This window comes from Oryctolagus cuniculus, chromosome 13 (genome assembly GCF_964237555.1).
Source record: "Oryctolagus cuniculus chromosome 13, mOryCun1.1, whole genome shotgun sequence".
Taxonomy (NCBI): domain Eukaryota; kingdom Metazoa; phylum Chordata; class Mammalia; order Lagomorpha; family Leporidae; genus Oryctolagus; species Oryctolagus cuniculus.
The window spans coordinates 44,106,759-44,121,885 of NC_091444.1; the positions used below are offsets into that span (position 1 = coordinate 44,106,759).

A 15,127-nucleotide genomic window follows, 5' to 3' on the forward strand; every position below is an offset into this window, starting at 1 on the left:
CTCCCAGTTTCCATGTCTAATTAATGATCAGTGTGTCTAAATATCCCAGATTCTTATCTCACTTCCTCAGCCTCATCACCAGCAGCCCTGTCACACACAGAATGGAACTCGGTCCTGTCCAGCCTCTATAATCTTTAGATTCCCGTGTGTTTCCATGTACTCTGTGCAGTTTGCAGGGACTCTGTCCAGTTTTGAATTCTCAGGATGTAACTTGTCTCCTCGAAGATTTACCCCTCTGTGGCTTCAATCACTTATTCACTGCCTTTTGCAAGACCTGAAAAGTCTGATGGTTCCACTTCTACCACGGAATCTGGGGGTCATGATGTATGACGTGAACAAATGTTCCTACTTCCAGCTACTGCTTGGGTAAGCACTTTACTCCCCCAACTCACACTTTGCTTTTTGCTTGAAAATGTCTATTTGCAAATGCCTTAAATCTTCCCAAGTTCTATACCTTGTGAAATCAATAAGGATCTAAAGAGTCAATTCTTCAATAGATCCTTGGTTTGTCTGGATGAAACAATTCTCACGAAAAACTCTTGACCTAGCACTAAAATCTCTCCATTGTGCCAGGTGAAATCTGATGACCTAGATTCTGCCCCAGGAAAGGCAAGTGACTGTAGAGGCCTCTAAGAAAATGGGCTAAATATTGATATAAAAGATTGAGTTCATTAACCACATTTTGGTCATCCTGCAAATCTGCCAAAGAGAAAGTTCTCACTTTTATCCACTTTCATTGTTACCTTCAGAGCAGCGATTGCCATAGCAACGGAAAACTTCTCTGGGCTGCAATAATCCTCTCTGGCTTTCAGTGCACAGTCAAGGAATTTTAAAAAGAGGACTTTGTAACCACAAAATACTCCCTGAGATTTAAAAGGCTGTGGAGCTCCAGATAAATAATCGTTTATCCTTCTCCTGAAGGTAAGCACTGGGTTTAGAAATGCTTGTACTATCTGTCATTTTGAAGATACTAACATAAGAATTTTAACCTTTAAAAAATTTCCAAAACATAAAAGTATCTTTGCTATTCCCCCACATTATTAGCTCATCTCTGGGCCACGATCTGATAGGAAATGTTGCTAACATTTTGCGTTCCTTCAATAATCAGCTGAAGAGATTTTTTTTTTCCCCCAGAAAGCTGATCAGCTCTGAAGTTACCTGCCACCCCTTTAATGACTTTTGAGGGAGTGGATTTATTAAGGCTGGCAAGGTCTTGAGACGTTCCTATTTTTCTCAGATACTTCATCTTCCAGAATCTTGATTCTCAAGCTAAAATCCTCCTGAACATTGCTATTTTCTTCTAGAAGTTTGGCTTGTCTCGAACTTTTCAACATTAGATTGGTAATTTATTACAATTTATTTTCTCTTTACTTTTATTCACTTACTTTAGTCGTGAGGACCACAGATGACTTAGAGTGGGATAAAGCCAAGGTGTTTGCTCTGCCAGATCCTGTAACGTGAACCATGTTGCAGATAAAACTGGGATGCATTTTCTTCCTAGCTTTGACTCCGTATGGTGCAGGGAGAGGCATTCTAACAAGCTTCTTGGTTGTTCCTCTGCACTTTGACAGTCTGCAGCCATGGTTGCTTCCTGTCATTTGAGGTTATAGGCCACCTACAGACCCCTTGTTGTTTAGGAATAACGTGTCATTGCAAATCTGCTTAGACACCCCATGAAAGAATCTTTCCAAACATGTTGCAGGCACAGTGATTGAGCTTTGGTGTTGTCCCTTTTATCACAGAAATTCCTCTGGTTACAAGTTTACCCTGTGAACAGCAACCCGCCCAAGACAGACTCCAGGTAAAGGAAGACTGGAAATGTGCTTCTGGACAAAGCTTTGTGTGTTTTGGATGCCGCTGTTCCTTCCACCTAACCCTGTTCCCTCTGTGGAGGCAGACAAGCCCTCAACCCAGGACGGCAGCCGCACGGGGAGTCCAAGCCGCCGTGCAGGTTGGCTCCAGGTCCTCTCTGCTGGCGACCTCCCACCCCTCAACCACTCAAGAAGCCTCATCAAAACATTGCTGGAGAAAACTGGGTGCCCCCGGAGGACAGACAGAATGCAAGGAGACTGCAATCTGGTCAGTGAAATGGAATGGGATGAGGTACCAGGGCATGTTCAAAAGAGAGCAATGGATTCTCTAGTCATTTACGTCAGGAAAACAAAACAAATGCCAATCATCTGATATCCAAGTAAGCAATGCATGGTGGTAAAATGACTTCCACGTTTGGGATGCAACAAATCGTTCTGTACATAGAACCTAACGACAGGGATATTTTTTCAATGAAAAGATAATGATTATGCAAGCTTTTCTAGAACCTTCTTGTTTAAAGGTATTTATTTGCAAGCATGAGCTGTTACTCCTTTCTTCTTTGTGATTTGCAGGTTTTATTTTGCAGCCTGTAGTGAACTTGGCACATGGCTAGTTAGATGCCTTTTTTTTTTTTCTGTAGTATAATCATAGTGATCTAGTTCCTGTCTAACATTGAACTTTTGAGTACTCTCTTCTGGATGTGTTTTCTAGTATGTTGTGTGGTGAGTAATCATCTTCAGAACAATGAGGAGTCTGATCTGGGGGAGAGAAACGCTGCAGGTGAAGTGAGACCCTCAGCTCTGGCTCATGAGGCCCACGTTCACCTTAACTAGGGGGCCCTGGGCCCTGAATACACGAACCAATTGGGCAGGTTATTCGGAATACCTTCCCTGGGGCTCGGTCCTCCCAACGCTGGCATTCAACCTCCCTGGGGTGGGATTTTTCAGAATCGCTCCAGCTCACCTGAATGTGAAGTCGGTGGGTGCTGAGGGACACAGTAGAGGGGTTGAAAGGAGCAACAGGAGAGGTGAGAGCTCCAAACAAAAACACATGACTCGCCGGCGCCGCGGCTCACTAGGCTAATCCTCCGCCTTGCGGCGCTGGCACACCGGGGTCTAGTCCTGGTTGGGGCACCAGATTCTGTCCCAGTTGCCCCTCTTCCAGACCAGCTCTCTGCTGTGGCCCGGGAGTGCAGTGGAGGATGGCCCGAGTGCTTGGGCCCTGTACCCCATGGGAGACCAGGAAAAGCACCTGGCTCCTGCCATCGGATCAGCGCGGTGCGCCGGCCGCAGTGCGCCGGCCGCAGTGCGCCGGCCGCGGCGGCCATTGGAGGGTGAACCAACGGCAAAGGAAGACCTTTCTCTCTGTCTCTCTCTCTCACTATCCACTCTGCCTGTCAAAATATAAATAAATTTAAAAAAATACATGACTCTTCGCCATCCCCTTCCTCACTGCCAGGATTTTTTAGAGGAACCTACAAATTTATTCATAAATAAAACAGAAACAAATAACTGGTCTCCAAACTAAATTTTGGCAGACTTTCTCAATTATGTATAGTTCTGGGGTGGGGGTTAGGGGTATTTCTTGTCCAAGTGTTTTTTTTTTTTTTTTTTCCTGACAGAAGGGGTCTTGCTCACAGATAGAATTTTCCTCCATTCTGTGTGAACAATAAATAATTCAATAATGAGTAGAATGCTCAATGGTTCCCAGAGGAAATGCATCGTAATGGGCCACTCATCTGCAATGGCATTAATACACACAGACATCACCAGACATCCCACTGGAAATAACCGGGAATCTTATCTCATTAAGGTCCTCTGCGAATGTGCTTCGGGCAATGTTCGCCTTTCACAACATGAAGTTCCTGGTTGAACATTAGTTTTGCAAATAGGAGTATAAACATGCAAAATTGTTCTCCATTTTCAGGGCCTGGGGAAGGGATTGTTTTGCACTTTCTATTTTCAGTGACGTTATCAAGAGCCCCAACCATTTGGCTTCCATATGAATTGGTTCCATGCCTAAGGGCTTGAAATGTTTTTAATGGGTTCCCCCTCTTGTGGCTGCTGCTGCTCTTTCTCTGTGAAAGCTGGGGTGAAGCCGAAGGGAACTGGAGCTGCCCCTGCTCGGAGGGCGCCCATTCACCAGAATTGCCCACAGGCGCAGCCCAGGAAATGGCTCCGTGTCATTCGTGAAAAGACAGGGGGAAACAGGCCTCTTGCCTTCACAAGCACACTCGGGTTCTGGCCCAAACCATGGCGTTTCAGCTCGTTCTGGTAGCTCTTAACTGTTTTAGAGAGAGTCTGCTGGAAGGCAGGGTGCAGGCCAGGACTGCTGTGTAGACGGGGCTCAGGGTGAGCGTCTGTCCGTAAATGCCTGACAGCAGAGGGCAATGGGCATCCTGAATGTGTGGTCCAGGCAAAAACTGATGGGTGGAAGAATCAGGATGACATATTAGGCATTCAGAAATCAAGCCATTCAAGCAGCAGCCTGGGAAAATGGATTGTTCTTGCCTGAGCCTGGCTTTTTCTTTTGCTTATTTTTGTATGAGGAGGATTAGAATAGAGTTTTAATGAATTTAATGAAGGATTAGGAGCTCCAGAAGCAGCCCTTGGTAATGCAGGGAACCACGACACCACACAGGGAAAGAGCCCTGTTCTGGCACCTTCTAGCTCTCGGGACTGGGGCACCTTGGCTTCCTGATCCGGAACACTGAGGCAGTGAGGCCTTCCAGGGGGAAACCTCTGAGCATTGCGTGGGCAGGCAGGGGAGCTCAGCCCTCTCCGTGCCCTCTCCTCTCAGGTACCACCTGGCCACGTCTGCCCCTTCCTTGTCCAGGGGCCCTGAAGCACGGGCACCCTGCCGCCTGACCACCCATGCCTGCCTCCACTGTCTCAGATGCTGACTTTCAGGCGTGTTCTCTAAACTGTTCTCAGACATATGCGAGGTGAAGGACCAGTGCTTTCAGATCCTCCACATAATTCACCTCTGGTCCAAACTCATTTGTCCTGTCGGGGAGTATAACGAACAAAGTGTTCTGCTTTGTCTTACCCACCTATTAAGTTTATCTCAACTCTTGTCAGCTAAGACTTTTCTTTTGGTCGTTCAGACAAGCCACTAAATCTAGTACCCACCTGCCCAGAACCAGCGCATGCTGCCAGCCGGCATCTCTCTAGCTCCTTGGCAGGAAAAGGAAGAAATAAAACTTCTGTCTTTATTTTATACTCAAGTAGTATCTGTCCCCAGTCACCAAAAATAGACTTACTATAAAAAGTTTAGTAACTTATTTTTTAAAATGTATTTATTTCAAAGAGTTACAAAGAGGGAGGAACAGAAAGAGAGCTTCCATCTTCTGGTTCACTCCCCAGATGGCCACAATGGCCGGGATTGAGCCAGGCTGAAGCCAGGAGCCTGGAACTCCATCCAGGTCTCCCATGTGGGTAGCAGGTATCCGAGCATTTGAATGATTTTCTGCCATTTTCCCTGTCACTTTGACAGGGAGCTAAACTAACCGATGCTCATATGGGTTGCTGGCTTTACAGGCAGTGGCTAAACCTATTGTTCACAATGGTGGCTCCAATAATTTTTTTTTTAACATTTATTTCATTTACTTGAAAAGCAGGAGAGAGACAGAGAGAGGGAGATCTTCCTTCCATTCATGGTTCACTCCCAAATAGCAACAACAGCCAGGGCTGTACCAGGCTGAAGCCAGGAGCCAGACCTCCATCAGGTCTCCCACGTGAGTGCCTGGGACCCAGACACTTGGACCATCTTCTAATGCTTTTCCAGGTGCATTAGCAGGGAGCTGAATGGGAAGTAGAGCATCTACCACTTGAATCATTACTCCTATGGAACACCAACATCTCAGGCTACAGCTTAACCATCTGTGTCAAAATGCTGGTTCAAATCTAACAACTTAAAAGAATACCCTAGATTCATTCGTTACTTAAAAGCAAATTGTAAACATCCTGGAGTATAAAACCTCTGAGGTTAATCCTACAGGTATGACAGATGTCTTGTGACTATAGAAGAGGAAAGCTAACATAATGCTTTTGTCCCTGAACCTCTCAATATATATTAGCAGTAAGCAGAGCTGAGCTGTGTAGCTGGGAGAGGCAATCTGATCTGGCTACAGCGTATGATGGACAGTTACTACCAAGTATCTGGGTCATCAGTTTAGTTTGTAAGGAGGGTGTTTCCTTGAATTTTAATCAGTCTTTTCCCAAAGTTCATTTTCTTATGAAAACTTTAAAACTGATTCCCAGAAACCTTGTGTTGTTCCCCCTTAAACCTTATGCCTCCACCTGACAAGATTAAGAGGAAAATTAATGGATTATTCCTGAATGAGTTCATTCTTCTTTAACAAAGGATCATTTCACTAGAGTCAGCAGCCTTGGACAGATCCAGAAGCCTATGGAGTAGCACTTTTTGTACAATTTTGCTAAATATCCTCTCCCAAACACAATCCAGCTGACTGCTAACAACTTTAACAATAACAGAAAAAAAAATCTAATAGTAGTAATGACCTGAAAATTCTGTGCCCCCAGTGCCAACAGCCCCCGTGTTGTTTTTTGTCTTATCTATACCCAGGGGAGGTATTCAAGTAGCTTGATTTTGAGACATAATTTGGCACAGAAAATAATTTTATTACAGTTTTGTTTCAACTGATTGACCTCTTTAGTTCTTAATGTCATTCTGCCAACAGCATGGGCTTTTCTTGTGAGCTACTTAGGGAACAAAAGGGCTGCCCTGGTTTCAGAGGTGGAGCTTAATATCCACACTAAGCACTGGTTTTGTTGGGAACCCTGAGTTCCCTCTGTTTATTGAATATTTGCCCCACTGCAGTTGAGTTGAGGAAGGACTGGACTTTGTGTGGTTTGGGGAAGAATGAGATTGTGCTTTGCCTTGGAGATGGAGGACATTTGTTCTTCCTGACTCAGATGGTGTGTGCCAGGTGTTACCTAGCCGACATGGAATTAGGGCTTTCAAAACTCCTACCTCAGAGAAGAACAATAAGATATTGTAGTAAATTGTCCCCAGCGGGACAGATTCCTCCTGGTCTGAGAACACTCCTCAACCCTTCACTCTGAGGCTCTTGTTACTGTGTAGTGGAGCTGCTTTCTCAGACCCTGGGAGAATTCCCAGGGGGTCCCCAATTGTCTCTGAATGGCAGCTCCTGTTTTGATAAGAAAACTTCCTGCTCATACTGACTGTGTCTTTCTTCTCATTGTCCTACATATTAATCCAAACTCTTTGTGCCATGTAAACTTGTCAGGTTAGAGCAGCCAGGCAGCTGCCTGTGGTTTGTGAACCAAATAAGTGATCGAGTACAGGGAGAGAGACTTTTCCTCTACTTTTTCAAGTTCTGTGCCTGGGACCTATAAACCTTACTGACAAAACACAGATTAACAGCAGCATATATAAATTTTAGTTCATGTTAATATTTTATGTGGCATTAGGGTATTCCTTAAAAGAGGTGAAAACCTTAGGGAAGCAGTTAGACCCAGCAGCTTATATACCATTTTAACAAAGAACAATAAGTTGTGGAGATATAACAAATGTAAAGGAAAAGGGTTTTGGGTGGGGGTGATAAAATGTAGGAAAATGACTGGGAAATATATGGGGATGGAGTACTAATAGATGAAAAGGGTTTTGCTTTAGTAAGGTTTGTTTGTTCAAATTTATCTTGGCATCAACTCCCCATCTCTAATGATGAGAATGTCCTCTCCTCTTGGTAAAGGGAAGGTACCTTTCCATGGAAAATTGTGTTCTGCTTTAGGTAGAAATTGGGAGAACAGAAAACCTTTCCTATATCTGTTGCTATTCAAACGCCATCAGCTCAAAGTAATCAGTGGGCGAAAGTGGCATATGTAGTGTGTTCTGATTCCCTTCGTAGGGGACATATTTAGCAGTTTTCCTAGGTAGTAGAGAAGAAGGGCAAATGGCATTCTTTCATCGACTTTTAACACTTCATGAGGGCCAGAAACTGTGCTCTATACTGAGGATAGAAGTGTTCAAAGGGCAGTCAAAACATGGCCTTAATGGATCACTTATTCTCATAGAGGAGAAATAATATTGAACAAATAAATACGATTTTTTCATTTAAAATTTTTATTTTTACTTTATTTTGGAGTGGGGAGGATACGGAGTCTTTCTTTTGCTGGTTTACTCCCCCAAGCCAGCAAAAGTTGGGGCTAGGCCAAGCCAAATCCAGGATGGAGCTCAGTCTGGAATTCTCACGAGTGGCAGGGATCCAAGTACTTGAACCATTGTCTGTTGCCTCCTAGGGTGGACATTAGTAGGAAGCTGCATCAGAATTGGATCTGGGACTCAAACCAGGCTCTCTATCATGAGATGCAGATATTCATAAACGTTTCTTAACTACTGTGTCAAAAGCCCAACCTCTAAATAATTTTATCATACTAGTGCTATGAAGAAAATTAAAAAACTGTTAAGTTATAGAACAGTGTTCGCTGGTGCCGTGGCTCACTGGGCTAATCCTCCACCTGCAGTGCCGGCACCCCGGATTCTAGTCCCGGTCAGGGTGCCGGATTCTGTCCCGGTTGCCCCTCTTCCAGGCCAGCTCTCTGCTGTGGCCTGGGAAGGCAGTGGAGGATGGCCCAGGTCCTTGGGCCCTGCACCCAAGTGGGAGACCAGGAGAAGTACCTGGCTCCTGGCTTTGGATCGGCGTAGCTCCGGCCGTAGCGGCTATTTTTGGGGTGAACCAACAGAAAGAAGACCTTTCTCTTTGTCTCTCTCTCTCACTGTCTAACTCTGCCTGTCAAAAAAACAAAACAAAACAAAAAAAACTGTGTTCAACACAGTAGCTGCTAGGCACGTGCATCTGTGCGCTGATCCAGCTGGTAAGGATATAGTGTGACCAGTCATTAGTTAAAGGTTAGGTGAGCTGGAATTCTTGTAATCCTAAAAGTAATGCTGTCTCTTTAACTGTCAATTTGACATGCCCACCTTTCCAGGATGTACTTGTCACATTCAGGACCAGGGCACATGTATATCTGATTGAGAACTACCCCCTACCTTATAAAAAGAGGTACACAGCAGGGGAAGAGTCTCTTTCCACCGTAGACCACTCAGATACACTACCTTCTTTCTCTCTTTTTCACCATGGACCATGCTTAGAGATGTTACTCTCATTTTCTCTTTCATTGGCAACACTGGCCCACTCATGATGGGTATTTCTCTGTGTGTGGTAGTCCACACTCGTGTAAGAATTTCTGTTCATTCTATCACTGTTAAATAAATTCTGTTCCTATTTGTGCATGTTACTAGTCTCTGCCTAATATTTTTATCTCTGTGGGAGAAAAGATTCTAGGATGGAAAATAATATACTCACTGCCTACATCAGTAAGTGTAAAACACACATTAGTTTTCAAAGACTTTTTCTGACAGAATAGGAAGTATCTCAATAAGATTTTTAAATTTTTGAATACATGTCAAAATGAATGTATGGTAGATATATAAGGTCAAATAAAATATTGAAATTAATTCACCTATTTCTTTTAATTTTTAAAATGTGATTACTAGAAAAATTTTTTAAAGATTTATTTTATTTATTTGAAAGACAGGGTTACAGAAAGGGGTCAAGACAGAGAGAGAGGTCTTCCATCTGCTGGTTCACTCCCCAGATGGCTGCAATGGCCAGAGTTGAGCTGATCTGAAGCCAGGAGCCAGGTGCTTCTTCCGGGTCTTCCACTTGGGTACAGGGGTCCAACGACTTGGGCCATCCTCCACTGCTTTTTCAGGCCATAGCAGGGAGCTGGATTGAAAAGGAGCAGTGCCCATATGGGATGCTGGTGCTTCAGGCCAGGGCGTTAACCCGCTGCACCACAGTGCTGACTCCAAGAAAATTTAAAAGATCTATATGTCTTGCACTAAATTTCGCTGTGCTAGGGAATGTGGGTTGGAGGTCTTTGGGAAGGCATCTGGTGAGCGGAGGGAGGGAGAATGCCACTTTAAGCTGGGATCTGAGAAAGTCAAGGGCAGCAAAGACACTTGAAAGATGACAGGGAAAGAGCTTTGTGATACTGACAGGAAAATCACAGGGGCAGAAATATACTGAGGTTAGAGAGGTAGGGTGGACCAAGGAGAAAACTGTGAGAAGCCTGGATTTTCTTCTGTGTGTAACGAAGCATCACGTAACAGCCAAAATCAGGTTTTATGCAAAGTAGCAAATGAACAACTTGTGGCAACTATAGTTGGACCTAGCGGTGAAACCAATGTGCTTATCAATATTTCTCATATCAGTAAGGGTATGGGCTTTTGCCATGAATTCAGAAGAATTCTGAATACTGACTCAAATAACCCAGGCAGCATGGGAAGTCTTTTTAAGCTTTTAATTTGGTTAGGGAAATGCATAGGAGAGTGAGGGCTCTATCTGAGGGAGAGAAGGAAGTCCAGGGATTAAGTTGGGATACACGGAGCAGAGAGCAGGCCAGGAGCCACGTGCAGTGAGAGCTTGGTTATGAGCAGCCACAAGCAGCTTAGCACAGGTAGCAAAGTGAAGGCAGAGGTCGGGCGGAAGGCCACACACCCCAAAGGCTCAGGACAACAAGGGGATCAAGGGCAGCAGTGAGGGAAAATAAGGGAGGGGCCCAGTGAGCTCTAGGCCTTTTGCCCACTTCCAAAGGGGAGTGGTTAATTAGTCTGATTGGCAGGTGGGCGTACAGTTGTGGTCAGGTAGGGACAGGAACTCACACAGGGGCGTGGTGAAGGCGTGGTCTTCCAGCTCACAAATCTAATCAATTTTATCCTATCTGCCTGCCTACATCAGTGGGCCCACTCCTAGAAGAAAGGGCTACTTAGAAGAGCATCACTGTTACAGTGATGTCCGACTGCTACTCTCTTAGGTGGATCCAGCTGTTGGCTGCTTACCTTGCCCTCTATGCATAAGACAGAAGCAGTGTTGACCGTGTGGTTGGTGGTGTATTGGACCAGTTTGCTAGACTTTGTTTCTGTCTTTTTTTCTTCCTTCAGTGCCTTGAACCCGATGCATTGTTACTAATCGCTGGAGGGGGTTTGGAAGATGAGCTAAGAGAGGAAGTAGTCCAGAGAGTGTGTCTTCTCCTGCTCTACTACATTATTCATCAGCAAGAGATCTGCGCTTCTAAGCTCAACATGAGGAATAAAGAGTATACATTTTACCTGCACAGCCTGCTGAGCCTCAGGCAGAACGAAGACTCCACTTTCCTGTCACAGAATGAGACAGAAGATATCTTGGCTTTTACTAGGCAGTACTTTGACACTTCCAGGAGCCAGGTAAGAAGGGCACAATTGCTAACTTAATTCTCCAAGATGCAGCCACAGAGATGGACGTTTGGTCACTTATTGATTCCTAAGCCTTCTAAGGACTTTGAAAGGAGCTAGCTACTGGTAGTATTTAGTTATGGGCTTCATGCCACGACTTCAGATTCGGGATCCAAAAGTGGAAATGTGATTATGAGCTGGACGGTGACTTTTAGCTGGATCGGGTTGGCGTGCCAGCAGAGTGACAGGGCAGCTCGCTTCTCAGCCCCATGAGCTCTCCAATAAGTGACTCAGGCTTTTGGATCGATCTCCAAGGCCTGAACTGTTATGGGCAGTGTGTCTCTTTGCTTGCCTTCTGGCCGTAGAAGAAGGCAGAAATGGGGTGAGAGAGGTGAACTCATCATTAATCATTTCACAGAGGCAGCACTTTGCAGCATTTTCTAACGTGCTATACTTTCGGGGCTTCTGACCTGTGCACAAGGTGAATTCAAGGCTTCACATCTCTTTCTGCTCCTGTTTGTGGAAAGCAGGCTCTGAATCTCCTGTTACCTTCTTTGCTATGCTAGCAGAAATGAAGCTGTCTGTTAGGTTTTTGCTTTCTGGTGTGTAGTGGGAAGTTTCAGCACATAGTTTTCTGAACAGAAAATGTATGTGCATTGCATTCTCTCAAATGGTTGAGCAGCCATAAACACACTTTGAGGAGTATGCTGAAAACTAGTTATTTTTTCTTGATGTATTCATTGACGTGCATAAACTCATTTGGCTCTTGGTCTCAATTCTGGCTTCTAGAAGCCCAACAGAACCTTCTATCATATTGTGACTTAATGACCACCAAGTGTACCATTTGCTGTAACTATATTTAATCTCTCCCCCGGGGTCCTCTATTGATGAACCTACCTTCTTTGTTTCAGTTCATATGTAATGGGTTTAATATAGTGCTTGACATGTAGTAGGCAGTCAGTAAGTATGTAAGTAAATGAATGGAAATATTAGGCGAGATACATTGAGTGGCTCATAATTGAATCAAGGAAAATTTTTGCAAGCATAAGAAGGTCCTAATGTGTCCCAGGAATTCAAAGAACACAGCCACTTTGCTGGCTTTGATTCATAGCGAGCCCACACATGGAGTTTGAGATTAAAAAGAGATGTGAAAGTGGAGGTACCTGGTGATGATACAAGGCAAAAAACCAGCAGGAAGTCAATACAGGGGAACATAAATGTGATAGTCATGCATCTGCAGGGTGTACTTGAAGTTTGGAGAGAATCTGCCAGCTGAAAGACTGTAAACAATAAGAGTAGGAGACGCTGTTGGAGAAAACACCTTTAAGAGGGTAATGAGCAAGGTTGATGGCCCTGTGAGGGCGGCTGGCATTGTGGTGCAGCAGGTATGATCCCTGGCTGAAGTCCCAGCTGCTCCACTTCCAATCCAGTTCCCTGCTAATGAACCTGGGAAAGCAGATAAACATGGCCCAAGTTCTTAGGCCCCTGCACCTTGTAGGAGACCCAGATGAAGCTCCTGGCTTTGGCCTGGCTAAGCCCCAGTTATTAGGCCCATTTGAGGAGTGAACCAGCAGGTGGAAGATTCATTCATATTCTCCCTCCCTCCCCCCACCCCGACTCCCATCTGTAACTGCGCTTTTCAAATAAATATATTTTTTTTAAATGTGGGCCAGTGTGGTGGGTAAAAATCCCATAGCATGGCAGATAAAAGAAACAAGTGCAGTGTTTTCTAAATAGAGTTTCAGAGACAGGAGGAGGACAGCTGCCCTATTTCCACTAAGAATTCAATATTCTTTTAGATGAACTATTCCTTTTGGGGGAAATCCTAGATAGGTGTTACTCAAAAGACCTTCAGAAGTTACGTTTCTCTTTACTTCACATTCGATTTCAGTGTATGGAAACGGAAACACTACAGAAAGAATCTGGAATCCTAAGCAGCGATGGTGCTGATGAAAACACACTTCCTCAGCTGGCGGAGATGATCATCGCGCTGTCCCTCCAAGGTGTTTGTCTGGGGCGAAGAAGCTTGCCTTCCCCAGACTATTTTACAGAATACATTTTCAGCTCCTTGAATAGTACACACACTCTCCATCTAGCAGGTAAGGATGCTTTTCATGAATTTCACTCCCAAGACACATCCACCAAATAAATGGTGCAAGAGAAGCTGAAGCTGTGTGAGGACTGAATTTGTGCAGGTATGTTTTAAATACCATTTTCTCCCAGCATGTAGTAGGACTGCCCAGGTGGCCTTCCGGGGCAAACATGCTGTGATGTCTACGTGGGAATGAGGTAAAAAACATGACCTCTGGTCATTTCCATGGTGATTGAAATAGCAGATGTGGAGCTAAAGAGAGAGATTTTATGATCTGCCATGAGGACTGACTAAATGCTTTCCTATTTGGAACACAGTTCTGGGCCAGAGGTGGCAAAGTGTTGCATGGAATGACAAAATACTGTTCCAAGTACTGCAGGAGGTTTAATAGCAGTTTGCTTATAATCATAAATGTCAGTCACTTAATTTTAAACAAAAATAATGAGACGTCTGTTCCTTGCTGCATTCCTCACTACCAGCTTTTAGGGCATTGAAATAAAATGAGATGTCAGAAGGGGAACAGCAGTGCTTGTTTTGGACATTTCTTTGAATTTGACAGGACAAATAACTTGAACGTTGATCAACTTATTTTTCAAATCTGCCTCCAAATACCCCAATATGAATTCTGTTAGAAAAGCGAATCACAACTAAGAAATTAATGACCCTGGGGTGGATGTTTGATGGAGTGGTGAAAACACTGCTTGCAATGCCTGCATCTCATATCAGCGTGCCTGGGTTTGAGTCCTGAGTCAGTCCCAATTCTTGCTTCCTGCTAATGTGCACCCCAGGAGGCAGGAGTTGATGGCTCAAATACTTGAGTCCCTGCCATCCATATGGAAGACCTGGACTGAGTTCCTGGCTCCCGGCTTTGGCCTGGCCCAGCCCCAGCTTTTGCAGGCAACTAGGGAGGGAACCAGCAAATGGGCGATCTCTGCCTCTGCCTCTCTGCCCTTTAAACAAATACCATACAAAAGAACTCAATATCAGTAAAAATGCAGGTCACATTTTTGTGATTTTTTTTTTTTTTTGACAGGCAGAGTGGACAGTGAGAGAGAGAGACAGAGAGAAAGGTCTTCCTTTGCCATTGGTTCACCCTCCAATGGCCTCTGCGGCCGGTGCGCTGCGGCCAGCGCACCGCGCTGATCCAATGGCAGGAGCCAGGTACTTCTCCTGGTCTCCCATGGGGTGCAGGGCCCAAGCACTTGGGCCATCCTCCACTGCACTCCCTGTCCACAGCAGAGACATTTTTGTGATTTTTAAAAATTTTTGTTTTTTATTAGATTAAAATTCAAAGAAAGTACACAAATGCAAATTAGATTGTTTCATGCTTTCCTATTCTTCCATCTTCTCTGTTAAAATTTTTCTGTTGAGAAAAACAAAAGGGATTGTTGACAATCTGGATTTTACTGTTTTCATTGTTACCCATTTAACACGTTTTTCTAAGGGCCGCCTTCCATGTGTACTGTTTGTTAGACTATTAACTTTTGGTTGTTTTTCGGAGGTTATATTTTGTAGTTGGCATCTCCCATTGAGGGGCATATAACATGACTATCTTTCTCTTTTTTGAGAAGTTATAAACTATTGGTGGTCATAGCCTAGATTAATTAGGGCTTACAAAATGGTGATGTTCTATTTCTCTCATTTCTGTTTTATTTATTAATGTAATAATTTTATAATGAAAAATCATTTACTCATCATTATTTCATTTTATTGAAGCTTAGTTTTCTAAACTATAGCACAGTTCACTTGCATCTTTCAAAGGATATCAATGACCTTTAAAATTATATAGTACTGGGGACAGCATTGTGCTGTGGTGGGTAATGCTGCCAACTGTGGTGCTGGCATCCCATATGGGCGCTGGTTCAAGTCCTGATTGCTCCACTTCCAATCCAGCTCCCTGCTAATGCAGCTGAGAAAGCAGAAGATGGAACAAGTCCTTGGGCCCCTGCCACCCACGTGGGA

The 15,127-nt window shown here is 44.3% G+C and overlaps 1 protein-coding gene across 4 annotated transcripts in view; it reads left to right on the forward strand.

Moving 5' to 3' along the window:
* Positions 1-783: 783 nt before the first annotated feature.
* SLC39A12 (solute carrier family 39 member 12) overlaps positions 784-15,127 on the forward strand; it is a 79,420-nt gene continuing 65,076 nt past the window's right edge. For 3 of the 4 annotated variants that reach the window (XM_002717411.5, XM_008268293.4, XM_070055467.1), the window contains exons 1-4: positions 784-921; positions 1,743-2,079; positions 10,804-11,085; positions 12,965-13,172. In XM_002717411.5, coding sequence (XP_002717457.2) covers positions 1,819-2,079; positions 10,804-11,085; positions 12,965-13,172 — 751 coding nt within the window. In that variant the 5' untranslated portion in view covers positions 784-921; positions 1,743-1,818. Of the gene's footprint in view, positions 922-1,206; positions 1,342-1,742; positions 2,080-10,803; positions 11,086-12,964; positions 13,173-15,127 lie in introns of those variants that run through there. The other variant, XM_070055466.1, reaches the window with a different exon arrangement.